The following is a 23,620-nucleotide window of genomic DNA, read 5'->3' on the forward strand; positions in this document are numbered from 1 at the left end:
TAATCAGTGAACCTGCAGGGGCATGATCTGTACACCAAAACAACTTCATTAAGATAAAGTTGTTTTGGTGACTATAGTGTCCCTTTAATGTTAAACAGCATCAGCAAAATTGACAGAACTCGGTGCCCAACTGTAATGATCTTACCTTGAGAGTGGAGTCAACACGCAGAGTTAAGGCACCCATTGCAATTTTACACAAGCCAAGGAAGCTCCCTCACAAACCAGACTGTTTCTTTTTGGACTTCTTGAATTTGGAGCTAGCAGCTTGAGTGGATTTGATGGTTTGCAGTGCCCTTTCAAAGTCTTGTAAGTGTTCTGTAACCACTAGAGTCCCATCAGATGCGCAAGTGTAGCCAGGAGGAGGGTTTTTCTCCACAGAACAAGTAGCAGTAGTGGTACTTGCCATTTTAACAGCTGAATCCTCTATTGGTATAGGATTACCAGGTTCCTGCATAATACTAGGGGCAACAGCTGTAACAGGTTGAAGAGTGGTCATACACTGGCAGGTGACATGTTCCTTCTTAGATGCTGATTCTTCCATAGGTATAGGTTTGTCAGGTTTTACTGTGACAGGTTGTTGTGGGGCTTCAGATGCAACAACCGCAGGAGAGTGAGGAATGGTCGGGGTGCCCAAGCACGGACAGGTAACATGACGGCATACAGGCCTCATTGGGTACTACACACTCGTGTCCTTACGGAGAACCTGAGGTTTAAATGGGCGAATAGGACAAAAGGAAATTAAATGTCCCCTCTCCCCACAGTAGAAACACAGTCTGTGAGCCCTCCTTCTTGCCCTTTCCTGGGGTGATTGTTTGACTGAGACCAACCCTCTCTCCATGAGCTCTTCGGTCTCCAAGGCAGGTGCATACGCAGTGTGACGAAGTGCCCTTCGCCAATTGTGCCTGGAGGGGACTACTGGCTAGCCTCCTGCCTTCCAACTATGGCCCGTGTGCTGATAGCTGTATTTTCCCCTGCAGAAAGGTTTATTTGTGTATTTCTGCCAGGGCGTTCGGAACTTTCAGTATGTGAGTAGTGCTACCCCAGTAGCTTTGCCATGGAGCCTATTCGTGTAACGAAAGACTATGGGAAAGACGTTGGCTCCATGGCAATTGAACTGTATGTAGGTGATCTGAGCGCCATTCTGTAATAATGTGCGCTCAGGTCTAAGCTATCTGGGGATATGTTGCATGTATATGTTTTATGTAGTAATTGTAACATTGTGTAATTTATGTATTTTTGTAACCATGTGGTTAATGGAGTCTTGCCTCTGTCCTGGGAGATAATTTGATTACTTCCCAATTATCTCCAGGATAGAGAGGAGGGATTGGGATGTCACTGTGGGAGTTTTTGTTTGTATTGTCTGTGATTGGCTAATATCCCATTGTTCCATCAGGTCCCCTAGGGGAGTGTCCACCTGGTGGACACTTGCATAAATACCGGGCAGGTAGCCCTCAATAAACCAGACCTACTTGCACCTTTCTTGAAGCCTTGGCTCATGCTTTGGGGAAGGGATGCCTACACTGTGGGGATTGCTATGATCACTTACTCCCCAGAGTAAGCTCTTGTAAGAGCTTGATTTGTTCCTGCTACGCTCTCTGGATTTAGGAGAGGTTCACCCACTGGGAGCTAGATTCTGGTCTCGGTTGGAGTGCTCGGAGTCCTCGGCAAGCGCTAGGAGCATCAATTGGCGGAGGTACTCAGAGTGCCAGTGGTCCGTCACACACAGACTCAGGATCTTCATGCAACTTGCAAGTGGTTGAGCTAGCAAAGTTATCAGTTATCAGTCCAAGGGCAGTATAATCCATTTCCAGATTGGGATGCCTTTTCCGTGGAGTAACTGAAGGTGTTCTGGAAACAAAAGGTTTTCGTGCCATATTGCAGTGTACTTCCAGGGACTGAATAAAGGCCTCCAGAAATTCAGGACAGGATCTTTTGGCGAGTAATAATTGATGAGCCCACATCTTAGGATGCCCCGACAGCAGGGTGATGGCAGTCCTCTCCTTAACGAAATCTGTGGCATAGGTGATCAGTTTCAAGGAGAACAGGACCTCACAATCCATTTTGAATGTAGCATACTTGGACCGGATCCCAGAAAACTTCTCAGACAAATTAATCAGCGGTTCCGTGTGTTCAGGTATGCAAGGTACTTTCCCTTTAAGGGAAGTCCGTTCCCGCTGTAAGCCCTGTAAAGCTTGGGTAAGCTGAGAGACCTGCTGGATAAAGGCTGCTAGGGCTTTCTTCAACTCTGCAGACTCCATGGTCAGATCGTAATCTGTGATCTTACCTTGAGAGTGGAGTCAACACGCAGAGTTAAGGCACCCTTTGCAATTTTTACACAAGCCAATGGGACTCAAGGTAGAAACCCCCAAGGCTGTGAAACAGTGCACTGGGGCTGATAATAACCAGTGCTTCCAGGAACGAGGTACAGGCAAGGAATAACCAAAAGCGTAGTCAGGGATGGAATAGTCAGGACACGCAGCAGACAGGCAAAAACGAAGGACGAGCAGAGAGATCGAAAACCAGGAGTCAGATTTAACAGCAAACAGGAACAAAATGATCTGACAATGTGCAGACATCAAGGCGGAGTTTATATAGGAGGGCATCAGCCACATATCCAGTACAGGTGTGCAGAGTCGAGGCATAGAGACAAGGAGAACAGGACACCAGGAACATCTAAAAGTAACAAAAGAAGTGTGGAGCCATAGGTAAGGCTTCTGACAGTACAATATTAGCGTATGGCACGATTACAATCGTGACACCAACAAATAAAGAGAAACATTTCAAAAAATTAAGAGATCACAAATTACAAACCTACTAATTACAAAATAAAATATAAATCTAGGTATACTTAAAATTTAATTCAGTGTCACCTCAATATACATAAGGGTATCATCACAAACAATTACTGTTCAAAATCCACTAAAAGAAAATAAAGTAGAGTTTCTGAACATGCAAATCCATGTGCAGAGCAATATTTACGGAGCTCACTACCATAGGTAGCACAATTGGTTTCCTTGGGCGAGTTGTGGATCCTCCAATTTAATGTAAAAGCTAGTTCCGTTCACAAGATACAGGGTGACATATATCAACATGCAGCTCCCACGTATCGGACGGGCATAGGGTTTGGCTGCCTACTAGGAAAATTCTATGAAATTGGCTCTGTGGTTCAAAGGTCCACTTAAGGTGTGTAGCAGAACCAGCCACCTACTTGGATTATTTACCCTTCTTTTGGATTGTATACTTAGCTGGTTCGGTAATTGCAGTCCACCGAACCGACTATAATTGTGGTGTTCGTATACCGAACAAACTCCAGAACAGTTAGATCACCCAGGGGAAGTCGTGTGTTGCCAATTGACCCTTTTGACCTCCTTAACACTTCGAAACCACAACATTCTAAACGGTCGGCTGGGTGGTCGTTGTTCGTATGGCCGAATACATCGGCGGCCATCTTTAACTGAGCACACGCACAGCGGTATTTGGTCGTCGAGTGTATGGAACTATAATCGGACACTCTATGGCGCAAATACCGCTGAGATTTCCACTTCCACTACGGTTCCAAGAGTGGCGTTCGGTGGGATCTGAGTCCCGAACGAGGACACATAACCAGCTTACATATGAAGAGTTGTATTTGTTATTTTGTCATGTTTTGTACTCCCAAAAGAGACCAACTTCCCAGCTTGAATTCGTGGAACTCTTTTGGGCAGGCGCCTCATGTGCGGTCGGTCTAAACTATTACACGGTGGCATTTCAGCTAGGTTTGTGGGATCTTTCGGGAGTGCTTTCGGGATATGTTGGGCGCTCAGATCCAGGCTATCCAGGGATTTAGGACTTGAGAGGGGACCTAATTGTAAAGTGTGTGTTTTGGGGTGTTTTCGTTATGTATGTCCAGGACCGGAGAGTTGATCTAATTATGGGCGTATTTTGTAACCGTCCCCTCTCGGGTCTAGTGGGGAAATGCCCCTGGAATATGTTACATGAGACCCCTTGCATGAGGTCACACATAAAAGGCAGTGTGTGGCTCCCATTAAAACAGTTGACTCCCAGAACTGTGTGTCTGCCACTTACTGGGGGATTGGGATTATTCTGCTGAACTGTGCTTTCTTCATGCTTTACAGAACACCAGTGGAGATATTGGATTTATTATTGCAGCTCCACTACAAGGTGGTTCGGTGCATTAATCCTGTTTTGTCTGCCCTTGACCTTGCGCAGTCTGAGACTTCCTATTCTTTTCCATTCTCTTTTGTTTACTTGTAATCAATAAACCATTAGGCTATATACCTAAGCCATATCAGTCATTGGTAGACGGTCAGGAAGTGCAGGATGTTATTGATTCCCAAATGTCTTGTGGGAAGTTGTAATATTTAGACCTGAGCAAGGTTCCTGGATAGATGTATCTGACCTCCATTCTCCTCGCCTTGTCAGCACTTGCTTTAGCTAGTCATGATAAAACTGGTAATATGGGGAGCCATAATGTCTGGTTACCTGTGGACACGGTTTCCTCTTTTAACATACTGTGTCCATCTGATATTGACGCTGTGTCATTCTGGCATCAAACTTGATGCATGATACTGCTCGTCCACGCCCACTCATGCTAGTAGTACAGGAGTGACACTGGCCAATCGCGTTGAATGTTTACCTATGTATTCCTTCTTCTGTTCTGCTTTACCTGGTTCCTGTCTGAGTTTCTCTTACCGAGAGTGTGTTGTATTCTTGGCGTTTATATCTGTTCCGATACCCTTTGACCTTGGCTTGTCTTATCGTTTTATCTCTATTCTGTACTCCTTGACCTCTGGCTTTGCCTCACCTGTCTGAGAGGATTATGTAGGGACAATTTAATTGGGAGCGTTAGGGGCTACCTTGGGAAGAATGTTAATTTAAGGGGATGTCCACCCCTTTTATTGTATTAATACCCCACACCTGATGCCCATGGGTAGGGTGGTAGCAACTTTCCATGTCCACCCCTATTCTACTACATTCATCCTATGGGTGGGTGTGGGCTATTTATGACAAAAACAAGGTCTTTTATTTGCCCAGTTACTTTCCTGGTGTTTGGTAGATGGATCTTGGCTCATGAACTTCAAATAATTCACAAAGTTAAAGGGACACTATAGTCACCAGAACAACTACAGCTTATTGAATTTGTTCTGGTGAGTAGAATCATTACCTTCAGGCTTTTTGCTGCAAATCCCGTCTTTTCAGAGAAAATGCAGTGTTTACATTACAGCCTAGTGATAACTTCACTGGCCACTCCTCAGATGGCTGTTAGAGATCCTTCCTGGGTCATGGCTGCCTAAAATGCATCCAAACATTCAGTATCTCCTCCCTCTGCATGCAGACACTGAACTTTCCTCATAGAGATTCATTGATTCAGTTCATCTCTATGAGGAGATGCTGATTGGCCAGGGCTGTGTTTGAATCATGCTGGCTCTGGCCCTGATCTGCCTCCTTGTCAGTCTCAGCTCAGGCTACTACCTCTGCTAATGTCAGCAGGCAGTGGGCAGGTGAAATGTAAACAGGGACAAAGCCAGCAGCTTCAGGCTTGAATAAAAGTACGATTTTACTATATTTAGGGAGGCAAGAGGGGGCCAGGGTGGCTTGATGGTGGTTTTAACCCTATAGGGTCATGAATACATGTTTGTGTACCTGACTCTACAGTGCTCTGATTTTTTTTTTTTAAGAATACAAAAAAGAAAAGAAAACAAAATAGCAAGGGCTGATGAGAGATTGAGGAGGGACAAAGCAGCCAGTTTCAACTGGTCTGGCAGTGTCCCTGGGACAACGCCCTGCTGGAGAACAATGGACAGGAAAAAGGGGGAGGGGAAGAGGCACATGTTCCCATGGATTTAAAGGGGCAGAAAAATTGTTTTAAAATCCAATAAGTCACAGGGGCCATAATCACAGGGCAAAAGGCTAGCCATTAGTCCTCTCCAAGAACAAGTGTCGAAGGGAACTTCGTCACATGCTTCTTTAAGTGCGCTCTCTGTGTGGCCACAGTTCGTATAACCAAATGACACGTGCCATCTTGTGGCACGAACGCAGGCAGCGGGACTTGGTCATCGAGTGTCTGGAACTATAAGTCAGCCACTCGACCTCGCAAACACCTGCGATTTTATGCGAATGCCTGCTTCTTTCCACAACAAGACAGAAGAGCGCTATTCGGTAGGATTGTTCGCACGAACAATTGCTTACTATGAGCCAGGGGAACTGTTCGTCTGTTTGTTCGCATGGAACTCCCTAAAGTGACTGACACTTCCACTTTTTTTTCTGGAACTAATTTGGGCAGACACCACGTGTGCGGTCGGTCAAAACTTTACCCTGGTGACGATTCGGCTGTATTTGTGTAATCTGAGTGCTGTATGGACAACTTGGGTGCTCAGCTCTAGGCTATGCGGGCATTTAATATTTGTGGAGGTTCCTGTTGTGTTATATGTATTTCGGAGTATTTTATGTTTTATGACTTGTACCTCTAGTGCCTGGGAGATAATTAGTTTAAGTAAATTACACTAAATTATCTCCCTGACACAGACGCCTGGTAGTGTCTTGGGCGTGTTCTTCTATGTCTTTGCTTGAGACCCCATGCTGAGGGTCTGTATATATAAGTGGGCCTCCTGGCCATAATAAAACATTCCTGTTGTACCCTTCATCAAGTCTCGACTGATGTTTGGGTATGTGAATGACCAATCGCTTGATCTATTCTCACAAACAGCTTGGATTTCGGGAACATACGAATCAGCGTACTATGCGAACGGGCTATAATCACTAAGTCCCTAGCATTTCGGGAGTGTGTGAGCAAACATACTTCATGAAGTACCTGAGGTTTGTAACATTATTCTACTATATTAAGCCTGCGGGAGGGGCTATTCTACTATATTCATAGAAATATAGAATGTGACGGCAGATAAGAACCATTCGGCCCATCTAGTCTGCCCAGTTTTCTAAATACTTTCATTAGTCCCTGGCCTTATCTTATAGTTAGGATAGCCTTATGCCTATCCCACGCATGCTTAAACTCCTTTACTGTGTTAACCTCTACCACTTCAGATGGAAGGCTATTCCATGCATCCACTACCCTCTCAGTAAAGTAATACTTGCTGGTATTATTTTTAAACCTTTGTCCCTCTAATTTAAGACTATATCCTCTTGTTGTGGTAGTTTTTCTTCTTTTAAATATAGTCTCCTCCTTTACTGTGTTGATTCCCTTTATGTATTTAAATGTTTCTATCATATCTCCCCTGTCTCGTCTTTCCTCCAAGCTATACATGTTAAGATCCTTTAACCTTTCCTGGTAAGTTTTATCCTGCAATCCATGAACCAGTTTAGTAGCCCTTCTCTGAACTCTCTCTAAGGTATCAATATCCTTCTGAAGATAGGGTCTCCAGTACTGTGTACAGTACTCCAAGTGAGGTCTCACCAGTGTTCTGTACAATGGCATGAGCACTTCCCTCTTTCTACTGCTAATACCTCTCCCTATACAACCAATCATTCTGCTAGCATTCCCTGCTGCTCTATTACAATGTCTGCCTACCTTTATTCACACTATGGGTGAGTGTGGGGGGCTATTCTACTATATTTAGCCTACAGATAGGCATGTTGGGCTAATCTACTATACTTAGCCTACGGATGGGTGTGGGGGCTATTTTACTATATTTAGGTTATGGGTGGGGAGGGGATTGGCAATGGGACATATTATTTATTAAATAGCTCACAATGACCACTAATGGGTGGGCACACTAGCATGTTCCCTCCGTATTAGTATGCTGCCCCATGTCACTGTCTACCCGCCATTATTGCAATGTAGCCTAACCCAATGTCCATGGGAGAGGGCAGAAGGCCAGTACTTGTTAAAACTAGTGACTAGGCCGCTTAAGAAAGATGTCCCCTGTTATGGCAAATCATTGGCCTCATTGGTAGGTTTCTCTGTTGGTTTCAGTTTGTTTTTTCTCCTGTAGGTGTATGTGTTACCTCAAACAATCTGACTCTGGACTCCCGGATAATGTGACATCAGTTATTAGTCAATACTCTGGATTCAACAATCAGTCTTCCGAAAAAGGTAATGGTGAAGGGTGAATCAGTGTCAGCAAAGGAAAAACCAGAGAAGGTCTAATTTAAAAATTTGTAAATAGTTTGCAGTCATATATACCCTCTTCCATGTTGATTATAAACTGAAAATTACAAACATATGGAATTAATCTTAAGTAACAAATCTTGATACAATGTTTATAGTAATGATATATTATAAATAATAATGGTAATCTAGAGTTTAAAGTACTGGTTTTAGCGGAACCCCCGCTAAACTGTGAATTGCCCCGCTTACCCTGCAATGTGTGTTACTGTACTGACATCCCTTTTGTGTGTTTCCCCTAGCTTGACCCTGTGTTTTGTTCCTTGTGTTTTGTAGAACTGTAGAATTGCCTGCTCCCTGTTTGGGAGTACCGCCACGAACAAGACTCCATTCACCTCCCGAACGGGGACCACCACGAAATCTCATTTAGAATGTGGTTTTAGAATGTTCACACCTCGTAATGAGGTGTCAAAACCTCAAACCGCAAGGGAAGCTTTGGCATGTGCCGACCCTGGGTAGCTGCCCGTTCGTTAGACTAACGCCATCCAGGGGGAGCATTCGCGGACTGCTTCCCACCTCGTTCGGCTCCCGAGCGAGGACCTCCCCAGCACCCATTAGAATGTTCACACCAATCAATTGAAACGTTGGCATCTCGCAACATAGTGTGAAACTGCAAGGGAAGTAATTAATGAGTGCTGCTCTGGGTGGCCGCCATTCATACAGATGAACGGGCTTCACACAGGGACCCCGTGAACAAAGACTGTTCATAGCGATTACTGTTCTGGGGGTCCCTGAGATTGGTGGGAACATCCTGTGGGGACAATAACAGAGGTTAGCGGGCTCTCTGTCGCTGTAAGGTAAAGAGGCGGGAAGTTTCTCGCGCTACGACCCCCCAGAAACCGAGACTTCTGGGAAGAAGAACCCTGGGAGAGGGAGGGCCCTGGGAGGGGACACTGAGTGGCGAGAACAGGGGACAACGGGACTTGGGTTCCAGTTCCGTTATAAGACCCCCTGGCAGGGGAGGACCCTGGGAGGGGACATTGTCTTCCTGTGTGTTCCGCCCCTTGCATGGGGAAAGTATAAAGCCGCATGTGGCCAATAAAGTTGTTGTTATACCCCTGGAACTATATGTCGTCCAGATACTGGGAGTGAAATGGGTCTGTTCATTTATTAATAGCGGAGGTGACCAGCCGGGTTACCCAGGGTCCGCCACACTGATAAACCGTTTATTGTTTGATTTTGAGCTCCTATGAGTCAGTCATTCGCGAACATTTATTCACTAACAGGCAGACGCTGACAGTAACAGTCAGTCAGATATCAACCATCAGACGATGACAGTCATATGAAAACAAAAGGGCTGCACTCACCTGAACATGGATACATTATAGGGTGCTGTTGGGGCCAATTTTACAACATACAAGATCCAGCGCATGCGCTCATTCACTAAACAGTGATTTCAAGTTTCACAGAATGTAATAGTTTTTTACACCTTGTAACAGATCCTTACAAGTCCCTGGTGGCTGTGAAGCAAGCAAGGGAATTACAGTTTAATCCTCTATTCGTTTCATTTTCCTCCGTTCGCATGGTTTACGTGAAACCACTGTGTAAAGTATAGATGGCCGCCATTTCGGGACTTTTACACGTGTTTGCGGCCATCTTGTACACGAACAGCGGTGTTTGCCAGCAACCGTCTGGAACTAAAATCGGCTACGCTACCAGGCGAACACCGCTGGGACCTCCATAACATCAGGGATTCATGCCAGAACTACCGAACGCCTTGCCGTTCGGTAGAAAGACTTAATCAAGTATGGGGATTCTAGCGACCACCAAGATTCGACTGGATGGCACGAATTTCATCCCTTTTCGTCGTACGAACGAGGGCCGAACTTTCAAAGACTCATAACTCCCGAACCATTTGTCCGAATTGACTGATTTTTGGATATATTGTTCCCCTGAATGAGAGCTATCAAGCGATAGTTTTGGGGGTACATCCAGAACTGGGATAAAATAATATATGTTTTAATTATGTTAACTGGTTATCTGAGGGGAGGGGATGTGTGGGTGGTACCCTGTACAGGATTGGTGATTTTATGCCTCCCCCTGGGTGTGTTCTTTCTGTACTGAATCCTAATAAAAAGCAGGCTGGGTATTCCAGTCCTCAGTTCTTCTTGACCCTTCAAAACGTAGCCTTGTCTCGTTCTTGGTAGGGGATTATTTGGGAATATTACTCTGCTCTTTTTCAGCTGAACCTGACTCTCTCTCTCTGGATATCGTGGATGGGATTACACCAGCTTTACTTCTCCACAGCAGCTTGCAGGGAAAAGGACGTCTCCAACGGCAGATACCCTCTCTCTACCTGGGTAGCCGTTACACACCTCAAAACACAACACTTCACCTAGGCAATAAATAATGAGGGTTTAATTACAGTATATAGTTGTGCTCAAATTCTGCATACCCTTGGAGAATTGGTAATATACGAACCATTTTTTAAAGAAAACACGAGTGAGCAGGCAAAACACATTTCTTCTATTTCTTATGGGAATTATATTCAACTGTAGGTTATAACAGAATGGCACACTCATAAAACATAACATGGCAACAAAGAAAACAATTTAACGACCCCTGTTCAAAAGTCTACCTACCCTTAGTTCGTAATACTGTGTATTGCCCCCTTTAACTACTTAAGGACACAACTTCTGGAATAAAAGGGAATCATGACGGAATATATCCGTCATGTGTCCTTAAAGGAACACTATAGTCACCTAAATTACTTTAGCTAAATAAAGCAGTTTTAGTGTATAGATCATTCCCCTGCAATTTCACTGCTCAATTCACTGTCATTTAGGAGTTAAATCACTTTGTTTCTGTTTATGCAGCCCTAGCCACACCTCCCCTGGCTATGATTGACAGAGTCTGCATGAAAAAAAAAACTGGTTTCACTTTCAAACAGATGTAATTTACCTTAAATAATTGTATCTCAATCTCTAAATTGAACTTTAATCACATACAGGAGGCTCTTACAGGGTCTAGCAAGCTATTAACATAGCAGGGGATAAGAAAATGTCAATTAAACAGAACTTGCAATAAAGAAAGCCTAAATAGGGCTCTCTTTACAGGAAGTGTTTATGGAAGGCTGTGCAAGTCACATGCAGGGAGGTGTGACTAGGGTTCATAAACAAAGGGATTAAACTCCTAAATGGCAGAGGATTGAGCAGTGAGGCTGCAGGGGCATGTTCTATACACCAAAACTGCTTCATTAAGCTAAAGTTGTTCAGGTGACTATAGTGTCCCTTTAAAGGGTTAACATCAATAACAGTGTGCAGTCTTTTGTAATAGTTGTCTATGAGGACATTAATGCTTGGTGCCCATTCGTCATGCAAAGTCTCTGGTTGTCTTGCATGTCCCCAGAGTGACTCGATGATATTAAGGTCAGGAGACTGTGATGGCCACTCCAGAACCTTCACCTTTTTCTGCTGTAACCATTGGAGAGTCAACTTGGCCTTGTGCTTAGGGTCATTGTCATGCTGGAAAGTCTAAGAGTGTACCATGTGCAGCCTTCGTGCAGAAGAATGCAAATAGTTTGCTAGTATTTTCTTATAACATGCTGCATTCAACTTGCCATCAATTTTCACAAGATTCCCAGTGCCTTTAGAGCTCCCACACCCCCAAAACATCAGTGAGCTACCACCATGCTTCACAGTGGGGATGGTATTCTTTTTACTATATGCCTTGTTGACCCCTCTCCAAACATAACACTTATGGTTGTGACCATAAAGCTCTATTTTGGTCTCGTCACTCCAAATTACAGTGTGCCAGAAGCTGTAAGTCACAGGGAATCTTGTGAAAATTGATGGCTGATGACTGTAGCTTGGACTTTGCAGCATGACAATGACATTAAGCACAAGGCCAAGTTGACCTTTCAGTGGTTACAGCAGAAAAAGGTGAATGTTCTGGAGTGTTGTGTCAAGGTGTTGTCGGGCAAATTGTAACTTGGCTTTTTTGTGGCATTGGCACAGTAAAGGCTTCTTTCTGGCAACTCGACCATGCAGCTCTTTTTCAAGTATCTTTGTATTCAAGTCTTTTTCCAGAGCAGTCCTTATTCCTCCTGAGGTTACCTGTTGAATTTTCTTTGTATCCCAAACAATTCTCCTGGCAGTTGTGGCTGAAATCTTTATTGTTCTAAGTGAACTTGGCAAGAGATCCCCAAATTTTCCACTCCTTAATAGATGACTGAACAATACTGACTGGTTATCTCAAGGCTTTGGATAGCTTTTTATATTCTTTTCCATCTTTATAAAGTTCAATCGCCTTGTTACGCAGGTCTTTGACAGTTCTTTTTTGCTCCACATGGCTCAGTATCTAGCCTGCTCAGTGCATCCACGTGAGAGCTTACAAACTAATTTGACTATTTATACACAGACACTAATTTCAATTTAAAAAGCTACAGGTGTGGGAAATTAACCTTTAATTGCCATTTTAACCTGTGTATGTCACCTTGTGTGTCTGTAACAAGGCCAAACATTCAAGGGTATCTACACTTGTGATCAAGGCCATTTGGGAGATTTGTTATGATTAAAAAAAAAAAAAAAAAAAAGCCAAAAGACTATGATCACTTTTTTTTTTTTGCATGATCAGTCATATTTTCAAAATATCACAATTTCTGCCAGGGTGTGCAAACTTTTGAGCACAACTGTATGATCATCCATTGCATAAGCCTGCCACCATGTCAATGTGCACCATTCTAGCAGTCAGACAGCCAGGGAGGTTTCTCCACAGAGCTAATGGAACTGACATTAGGCTAGAGGCAGACGCGTAACTAGAAACCAACGGGCCCTGGTGTGAAAATTAGGGATAAGGAATTTCGCCGCCCAATCAGAAAAAAGGGTGCGAAACCCCGTTTGAACAAGCGCTTCTTCTCTGATTGGTTGCCCGCTCCCTGCGGTGACCAATCAGCGCTTACTCGTGCCGACCAAACAGGAGAATGGCGCAAACCCAGTTTGAATGGGCGCTCCTTCTCCCATTGGTCGAAAGTGACTTCCATGCGGCCATGAGACCGACTCAAAGCCTCAGCTTGCGCACGTCCCTCTCTCCGGTGGATATCCCGAAGTAGGTATCCACCGGAGAGAGTGCTCTTCTGAGCAGCCACGAGCCTAGCCTCATAGCTCACATGTAGGGGAAAGGGACTAGGGACACCCATGCAAGGTTTTTTTTTTTTAAATTAACAGCAGGGGCATCTCTCAATCAGACCTGAGAGGGCACTGATACAACACAGCCATTAATTACATTATCTTACAGTACAGTAACCTCTTGATATAACTATACCCCAAAAGTACACGGAAACCCCACAATAGTCATATCCTCAGATAGCCTGTATCTGGACGAGCAATACATTTAAAAAAATCACCCAGATCCGTTCGGAAGTTTGGATCGCAATGGCTGGGAAAGTCTGATTGGTCTGCCTAGAGGTAGAGGCCCACAGTTAGTTCCAGGGAAGTTGTGGCAAGATCCAGTCTCAGTTCATGGGGTTTTGTATGAAAACGACATAAGGTAGAGGAAAGCTGGTTTGTGTAGAATGCTCCCTGTGAGTTAATTACTGTATCAACTCCATTATCTCCAAACAGAACACTTTTCATACTTTTCTAGAAATACCCCAAAAACATGTCATACATTCCCTGATAGCCTCGATGTGGGGGAGCAACATACTGAAAAATCATCCAGATCGGTTCAGGGGTTCGACAGTTTTATGGAGGTCTTAGTTTTACTGACCGCACACGAGGTGAAAGCCGAGAATAGTTCCATGAGTTTGGGCTGTGTGGTCGGTCTTTGTTCAGGAGTCTGAAATGCTTGAAAATACATAGAAACCTGGTTTATGCCTTAGTTCGTTCAACTCCTCTCGTTAGTGTGATTATTTTCACCGAATGCCACTCTGTTCCCCTGAGTTTGCACAAACTTACACGGAAATGGAAGTCTCTGTGGTGTTCGTGCCGTTGAGTGTCTGATTTGGGTTCCAGACACTCGAACACCAAACACAGCTGGTGTAATTTGTATGCTAAGATGGCTGCCGCCACGTGTTCCTATCACGACTGGCGGCCACCCAGAGGAACACCCAGTCATTTCGTGTGTTGGCAATTGAGAGAGTGTGAACCAGGTTAGAAGGTCAGTTGGTGCCTCTTCTGGGTGGCTTAGTTGTCCGGTAGTTCGTTCTTTTTGTCGAACCATATGGTGGAAAATAGCTAGCTGAACAGGGGTTTTTACCGAACAACCAGACTAACGATATCCGATACTATTTTGTTACTTGTTTCTACAAGTAACCAACCAGTACAATATTAAGAAATAAAGCAACAAAAGGGTGGGTGGACAGCCCTTAGTAAAAATAAGGTACTGGGACAAAGCACATTCCGCTACACTCTGTTATACACTCAGACACATTACTGGGAGTATTATTGCAGTGGAGCTCTGTGATACACTCAGACACTCTAACAATATGGAGCTCTTAGAAAATATGGACATTAGGATGGAAAAGTGGGACAGAGGGATTTAGGCCAGAAATAGGGACTCTCCCTCCTATGGTTTAGAGTCATGGTTTAGAGTTGTGTTCCGCATTTTATGATTTACTGGTTTTCTCTGTACTAGAAGGTTTAGGATATTTGTCTGTTTGATTTTCCTCTGTCTTCCTTTGATTCTCATTAGATTTCTCGTCCGTTATTAGCGGCATTCCCTGCGTGGTTTACCCTGATTATTTGTGTTTCTGTACAGGGCTCCTCAGCTGTGCGGACCTCCTGGTGTCCGACCTGGAGTATGAAGGGGTTTCTGTGTTAGAGGAAGAGGTTCAAAGCAGCCATGAATGCCAACAGCTCTGCACCAACCATGCCCTCTGCCAGTTCTTCACAGTCCTGCCAACTGACACTGGAAATGGAAAGTAGGTGTGCCCACTGCTCCCACTGTGTGCCCACTGCTTGCACTGTGTGCCCACTGTACCCAGAGTGTACCCACTGTATCAAGAGTGTACCCACTGCTCCCACTGTGTGCCCACTGTACCCAGAGTGCACCCACTGCTCCCACTGTGTGCCCAGAGTGCTCCCACTGTGTGCCCACTGTACCCAGAGTGCTCCCACTGTACAGAATGTACCCACTGCTCCCACTGGGTGCCCACTGTACCAAGAGGGTTCCCACTGTGTGCCCACTGTACCCAGAGTGTACCCACTGCTCCCACTGTTTGACCAGTGTACCAAGAGGGTTCCCACTGTGTGCCCACTGTGTGCCCACTGTACCCAGAGTGTACCCACTGCTCCCACTGTTTGACCACTGTACCCAGAGTATACCCACTGCTCCCATAGTATACCCATGACTCCCACAGGCGATTGCATTTACTAGCCTCCATAAATTATAATGGCTGGTACTTTTTACCAACTCCAGAACCGCATGAACAGCAAACTCTTTGTCAGTAAAGAGACAATCCACTCACACACAGCCTGATGTCTGTTTTAAAACTTTGAAAAATAAATTACATAAAAAACACAGTTCCCTGGACTGCAATAATATCAGATCACAATACAACAAGGGCCCTTACTCAATCTTTCACCCCATGTGCAGCAGTTAGAAATATAATAATTAGTCCTGCAATGTGAGACCGCAAGACGGCATGCATCGAGAGACTGACTGCAATGTGAGACCGCAAGACTACATGCATCGAGAGACTGACTGCAATGTGAGACCGCAAGACTACATGCATGGAGAGACTGACTGCAATGTGAGACCGCAAGACTGCATGCATCGAGAGACTGACTGCAATGTGAGACCGCAAGACTGCATGCATTGAGAGATTGACTGCAATGTGAGACCGCGAGACTGCATGCATGGAGAGACTGACTGCAATGTGAGACCGCAAGACTACATGCATGGAGAGACTGACTGCAATGTGAGACCACAAGACTGCATGCATCGAGAGACTGACTGCAATGTGAGACCGCAAGACTGCATGCATTGAGAGATTGACTGCAATGTGAGACCGCGAGACTGCATGCATGGAGAGACTGACTGCAATGTGAGACCGCAAGACTACATGCATGGAGAGACTGACTGCAATGTGAGACCACAAGACTTCATGCATGGTGAGACTGACTGCAATGTGAGACCGCAAGACTACATGCATTGAGAGACCGCAAGACTACATGCATTGAGAGACCGCAAGACTACATGCATTGAGAGACCGCAAGACTACATGCATTGAGAGACCACAAGACTGCATGCATGGAGAGACTGACTGACTGCAATGTGAGACCGCAAGACTACATGCATCGAGTGACTGTAATGTCAGACCGCAAGACTACATGCATCGAGAGACTGACTGCAATGTGAGAGTGCAAGACTGCATGCATTGAGAGACTGACTGCAATGTGAGAGTGTAAGACTGCATGCATCGAGAGACTAACTGCAATGTGAGAGTGCAAGACTGCATGCATCGAGAGACTGACTGCAATGTGAGACCGCAAGACTGCATGCATCGAGAGACTGACTGCAATGTGAGATCGCAAGACTGCATGCATTGAGAGACTGACTGCAATGTGTGACCACAAGACTGCATGCATGGAGAGACTGACTGCAATGTGTGACCACAAGGCTTTATAAATGAATGCATCATCCTGCTGCTTTCCAATGTGACACAGAAAGGGACAATTTGTCCTGTTTTTCTCATATAGTGAGACCTGACACCTAAAAAATAACTTTTTTTTTTTTTTTTTTTAAAAGCAAAGTCAAATTGCTTTCCAGCAAAGCTATACCAGACAGTGAGTTGCAATTTAATTAAAACTTTGCAACAACAGCAAAATAAAAATTGTTGGACTGACTTGAGTAAAAGGCTGGAAATGAACGCCCGTGCTGATTTTTCCCTGGCACAGCCGATCACGTGTATTCACATATTATATATCATCAATATATCATCAATATAGCGGCATTCCAGGTCAGAGGAACATGGTTGTATGAAAGATAAAACTCCATCCAGAAAAGTAGACAGCGAGCGTGGTTCTGTCCAAACAAGCTTGCTATTAAGCCCATCTTAGCCTTAAACATACACACATGTATTCTCTTTGTTCTTCTGGCAGGAGTATTTGCTATCTGAAGAATGCCCCTGGAAATATTCCCACCATGGTGACAGCTCGCCCCACCGCCGTGTCCGGTTTCTCCATGGATTATAACTCAATGAAGAAAGGTGTGTGTGATAAAAAAAAAATCACGTAGACATGACATAAACATTGGTAATTTAAAACTTAACCTTTACTACATCATCCAAAAAAAACTAACCTCTGCTACATCATCCAAAAAATACAACCTCTACTACATCATCCACTAAAACCTAACCTCTACTACATACTCAACTAAAACCTGACCTCTACTACATCATACACTAAAACCTAACCTCTACTACATCCCCCACTAAAACCTGACCTCTACTACATCCTCCACTAAAACCTGACCTCTACTACATTCTCCACTAAAACCTGACCTCTACTAAATCCTCCACTAAAACCTGACCTCTACTAAATCCTCCACTAAAACCTGACCTCTACTACATCCTCCACTAAAACCTGACCTCTACTACATCCTCCACTAAAACCTGACCTCTACTACATCCTCCACTAAAACCTGACCTCTACTACATCCTCCACTAAAACCTGACCTCTACTACATCCTCCACTAAAACCTGACCTCTACTACATCATCCACTAAAACCTGACCTCTACTACATCCTCCACTGAAACCTAACCTTTGCTACATCATCCACTTAAACCTAACCTCTACTACATCCTCCACTAAAACCTAACCTCTACTACATTCGCCACTAAAACCTGACCTCTACTACATTCGCCACTAAAACCTGACCTCTACTACATCATCCACTAAAACCTGACCTCTACTACATCATCCACTAAAACCTAACCTCTACTACATCCTCCACTAAAACCTGACCTCTACTACATCCTCAACTAAAACCTAACCTCTACTACATCCCCCACTAAAACCTAACCTCTACTACATCCTCCACTAAAACCTGACCTACTACATCATCCACTAAAACCTAACCTCTACTACATCCTCCACTAAAACCTAACCTCTACTACATCCCCCACTAAAACCTAACCTCTACTACATCATTCACTAAAACCTGACCTCTACTACATCCTCCACTAAAACCTGACCTCTACTACATCCCAAACTAAAACCTGACCTCTACTATATCATCCACTGAAACCTAACCTCTACTACATCATCCACTGAAACCTAACCTCTACTACATCATCCACTGAAACCTAACCTCTACTATATCATCCACTAAAACCTAATTTAGCAAACTCACTGTAGAATATTGCATATTATATGTTTCTATTGATTATGTATGGATGTGTGGATTGACATAAGTAACAGATGGTATAAGTCACAAGTCTTTCATTGTTTATTGGATGAACATTTGTAAATATTTTATTGTATTCATTTATTATTGTTATATATATGTATATATTATGTTCAAGTAGTTATGATGTAACATGGATATGGATATCAATACATAGCTGAAACAGAGGGAGTTTGAAGTAAAGTAAGCAGTATAAGGGATAGAAACTCGACCTTCTAAGAACTCTCATATAATAGAAAGTTGTGACTACATCTTGTTCTATGTTCAATGACTGTGATACGAGTGATGTATGAATGGACAGGTTAGTGACATTGTGTTATGGTTTTAAGACAAACCATAAACAGAGGGAATGTAGAATATTGCATATTCTGTGTTTCTATTGATTATATATGGATGTGTGGATTGACATAAGTAACAGATGGTATAAGTCACATGGCTTTCTTTGTTTCAGAGCTCTGGAATGTAAGTTAGGGCTTTTGTCCTTATATGGCTAGAGTTATAGTCTGACATCATTATCTATATAGTAACAGAGGGACACGAGGTCTCTCTCTCTCTTGGCTCTCTTTCCTGTACAAGATGTAACTCTCCCTTCAGGAGTCCAGCAATTACCATCTGCTGTTGAAATCCATTATCCTGTAACATCCTTTGTTGTTTTATTATGTATCCGTAAGAATAAACCTGAAGAAACTGTAAGTCAGATTGTGTATTAGTACTTTTCATTAATATAGACCTATATTAATGTGGCGATCAAATTTGGCCCAAGACTATATATACAAAATACGTATATATATCAATCAACTGAAGAGAAGAAGAAATTAAGAACATTTAACAGTGACGACCGATGCCAACCAGATTTTACACTCACCCCTTTAAGAGAGTTAGCCATGAGCTTTTGGAGGGGCTTGCTTGCCCGCATCCTGCCATGTGACTATGGCCCTGGGGGGTATTGCCCTTTAAAATTTGGGCATAGTGTTTCTGGCCCTTTAAAGTACTTTGGGAAAAGACCTGCAGCTTTGTTATGGCACTTCATTATACATTATACAAATATATACGGGGCCAATACAAACCATTGTGTGGAAATCTATTCACAAACCCGACTTTACATAGGACACGAGGTCATGCGTTTAGACTGGAAGAAAGAAGATTTCGTCTAAGGCAAAGGAAAGGTTTTTTTTTACTGTAAGAACAATCAGGATGTGGAATTCTCTGCCTGAACAAGTGGTTTTATCAGAGTCCATACTGATGTTCAAACAGCTACTAGATGCATACTTGCAAAAACAGAATATTCAAGGATGTAATCTTTCAATGTAGGGTAATAGCTGCTTGATCCAAGGATAAATCTGACTGCAATTCTGGGGTCAAGAAGGAATTTTTTTGTCCTAGCTTGTTGCAAAATTGTGCTTCAAACTGGGTTTTTTTGCCTTCTTTTGGATCAACAACAAAAAAAACAAATGTGAGGAAGGCTGAACTTGATGGACGCAAGTCTCTTTTCAGCTATGTAACTATGTAACTTCGGATGTAGCCGAAGTAATCGAAGTGGCCGCCATTCGACAGCCGAACACGTGGCGGCGGCCATTTTAGTTCATTTGCACGTGGTCAGCGGTGTTTTGCCGTCGATTTCATGGAACTGAAATCGGCTACTTGATGGCATGAACACCGCTGAAGTTCACCGCTAAAGTCGAAGTGCATTCGACAATTCGAACGCTAGGTGATGCTGTGCCATTTGCACGAATGGGCCCATTCGTACATTCGAATGAGACTTAGACATTTTTCTTGTGTGAAATTGACAGACCGCACAGCCCAAATCTATGGAACTATTTTGGGCAGGAAAATGTGCTTGCAGTTGGTCAGAAAAGGACTCTGACTAACTTTTGAACTAATGGAGGGATTTGCATGATTTTTGAGTGTGTATATTTCAAGTGTGCTGATTCTGAAAATGCATGTTTTATGTGAATGGCATTGTGAAGGAAAAGGTTCAGTAACCTTAAAACTCAAGATACAGGGGATTGGGAAACAATATATAAAGGATAAATACAAGCAAGAGATAGTGCAGACTGGTGAATGCCTTAAACAAAGCTAATAAGACTGATAGATATTAAGTGACTGAAAGTAGTAACTATCTGAAAGTATCTAATATAGTTGTAACAACATGCTGGGGCTCTGTGCATAAAAGGCTGAGTGTGGCATAATAAACCTCAGTTGACTCCCAGAATTATGTGTCGTCTAGTTACTGGGGGTTATAATCACACTGCAGCACTTCTTACAGCTTCGAGGAATTAGTGGAGATACCTAGTTGGGGTATCGGAGCTCCGCTACAGCCCTTAACATAGTCCCAATCCCGGTACCCTCTATCTGGGGTCTGGATTGCATCACTCCCAGCTAACAGACTCCCTGCTGGCAATATGTACAAAAAGTCCTTTTTGTAATTTCTGACCATGTGGTGATAGGGTGAAACAGAAGATATAAAATATGGCGTATACTGCGCCCAAATATTATACGTACATACACCTCTGCGAGGAAAAGTTGGTAAAATACCTCGAAATAATAAAACAGAAAAAAATAATAGTGCAATACAGTATATAACAGTGCAAATATTTGTGATAGGTAACTGTAAGAAAAACACTCACATACGGTAGAGCTATATAAGAGCTCTACTTTTTTCAGCGTGGACGGTATAATCCCCGTCTAAGGATACAGGATGGTAAAGATGGTATTGGTCCTCCAAATGCACAATGGGGATAAAAGAGAAAAAAGAATGCTCTGATGGTGTAGTAAGTACTATAAAATCAGGGTAATAGGATAAAGTAATGTACTTACAATTTGTAGAGCAAGGACCTGCTCTAGTTTTCACAGCATGGGTGGTACTATCCCCACCTAAGGATATGCTGGCACCAGGTAGTTAACAGGACATAAAAAAGTTATAGTATAAAATAATAAAAGATAAAAGTCTAAATGTATTAAAATAGACTATTTATTATAAAATATAACATTTATATATATATAGGCACAAATGTCCAAAAGAAGGGGGTCCCACTTGACGCGTTTCGCCTCTCCAGAGGCTTTACCACTTTTGATAAAGCCTCTGGAGAGGCGAAACGCGTCAAGTGGGACCCCCTTCTTTTGGACATTTGTGCCTATATATATATATATGTTATATTTTATAATAAATAGTCTATTTTAATACATTTAGACTTTTATTATTTTATACTATTACTTTTTTATGTCCTGTTAACTACCTGGTGCCAGCATATCCTTAGGTGGGGATAGTACCACCCATGCTGTGAAAACTAGAGCAGGTCCTTGCTCTACAAATTGTAAGTACATTACTTTATCCTATTACCCTGATTTTATAGTACTTACTACACCATCAGAGCGTTCTTTTTTCTCTTTTATCCCCATTGTGCATTTGGAGGACCAATACCATCTTTACCATCCTGTATCCTTAGACGGGGATTATACCGTTCACGCTGAAAAAAGTAGAGCTCTTATATAGCTCTACCGTATGTGAGTGTTTTTCTTACAGTTACCTAGCACAAATATTTGCACTGTTATATACTGTATTGCACTATTATTTTTTTCTGTTTTATTATTTCGAGGTATTTTACCAACTTTTCCTCACAGAGGTGTATGTACGTATAATATTTGGGCGCAGTATACGCCATATTTTATATCTTCTGTTTCACCATAACACAAGGTTTGGGAATCCTTGTATTGTATACAGCAGCCCCTATTGTTATTTTATGTTATAGTGAGAGCCTATATACCCTGTTTTTTTCTTCACATGTGGTGATAGGGGTCTGTGACCGTGATATAAGTCACACCATGTGTCGTTGTGGCCTGATGGGTAATACGTGGATTGACCTATAGCAGATAATGATATGTAAAGGACAAATGGTGCTACAGGATTAAATGTGAGATGGGTGACATTATGTGATGGACATATAGCATAGGTAAGAAATGGGTGGAGCTATCTGTGTTATGTGTAAGACTGTGTGAGTACCATGGACATGGAGGTCATGGGAAGCAAGATGTATAGCAGACATTGATAGCAAGAGGTGTTCAATTTTAATGACTGATGGGTGAGACAATCTAGGTGACCATTGCAGGATTGGTTATAAATATATATATATATTTTTTTTTTAATCATCTTAGGTGTTCAGAGCTGCACATCCCTTCTCTATCCAAACATGGGATTTTCTGGCACAGATGTTGGGCAGGTATTGGTCTCCGATGCTGAGAGTTGCCGTATTTCTTGTACTCAGAGTCCAGATTGCAAATACTTCACCTTCTATGGTGGTGACTGGAATGTCATAGAAGACAGGTAATTAAAATTATTTCTTGGATACAGCCTGCATAAATTTCACATTTACTGTGCTGCCATACACTGTCCCCATTAGTGATGTCGCGAACACAAAATTTTCGGTTCGCGAACGGCGGACGCGAACTTCCACAAACGTTCGCGAACCGGCGAACCGCCATAGACTTCAATGGGCAGGCGAATTTTAAAACCCTCTTTAAACAAACCCTATTCTGCTCTGTGTCAGTGTGTATCAGGGATCCTTAGGATAGATGTCAATCCATATCTGCCAAGTGACCCTATGTAGGGGGAACAGTCCCTATTCTGCTCTGTGTCAGTGTGTATCAGGGATCATTAGGATAGGTGTCAATCCATATCTGCCAAGTGACCCTATGTAGGGGGAACAGTCCCTATTCTGCTCTGTGTCAGTGTGTATCAGGGATCCTTAGGATAGGTGTCAATCCATATCTGCCAAGTGACCCTATGTAGGGGGAACAGTCCCTATTCTGCTCTGTGTCAGTGTCTGGAGGGAGTATCTGCAGTAACACCGGGTGTCTGGAGGGAGTATCTGCAGTAACACCGGGTGTCTGGAGGGAGTATCTGCAGTAACACCGGGTGTCTGGAGGGAGTATCTGCAGTAACACCGGGTGTCTGGAGGGAGTATCTGCAGTAACACAGAGTGTCTGGAGGGAGTATCTGCAGTAACACCGGGTGTCTGGAGGGAGTATCTGCAGTAACACAGAGTGTCTGGAGGGAGTATCTGCAGTAACACAGAGTGTCTGGAGGGAGTATCTGCAGTAACACAGAGTGTCTGGAGGGAGTATCTGCAGTAACACAGAGTGTCTGGAGGGAG

General features: G+C 43.3%; 1 protein-coding gene across 1 annotated transcript in view; it reads left to right on the top strand.

Annotated features, from left to right (window-relative positions):
- LOC134614083 (coagulation factor XI-like) overlaps positions 1-23,620 on the top strand; it is a 111,267-nt gene that overhangs the window by 49,971 nt on the left and 37,676 nt on the right. Inside the window, exons 8-11 of the mRNA XM_063457503.1 lie at positions 7,950-8,050; positions 14,819-14,981; positions 17,164-17,270; positions 22,623-22,791. Of these exons, the coding sequence (XP_063313573.1) occupies positions 7,950-8,050; positions 14,819-14,981; positions 17,164-17,270; positions 22,623-22,791 (540 nt within the window). The remainder of the gene's footprint in view (positions 1-7,949; positions 8,051-14,818; positions 14,982-17,163; positions 17,271-22,622; positions 22,792-23,620) is intronic.

This window comes from Pelobates fuscus, chromosome 6, assembly GCF_036172605.1.
Source record: "Pelobates fuscus isolate aPelFus1 chromosome 6, aPelFus1.pri, whole genome shotgun sequence".
Classification (NCBI taxonomy): domain Eukaryota; kingdom Metazoa; phylum Chordata; class Amphibia; order Anura; family Pelobatidae; genus Pelobates; species Pelobates fuscus.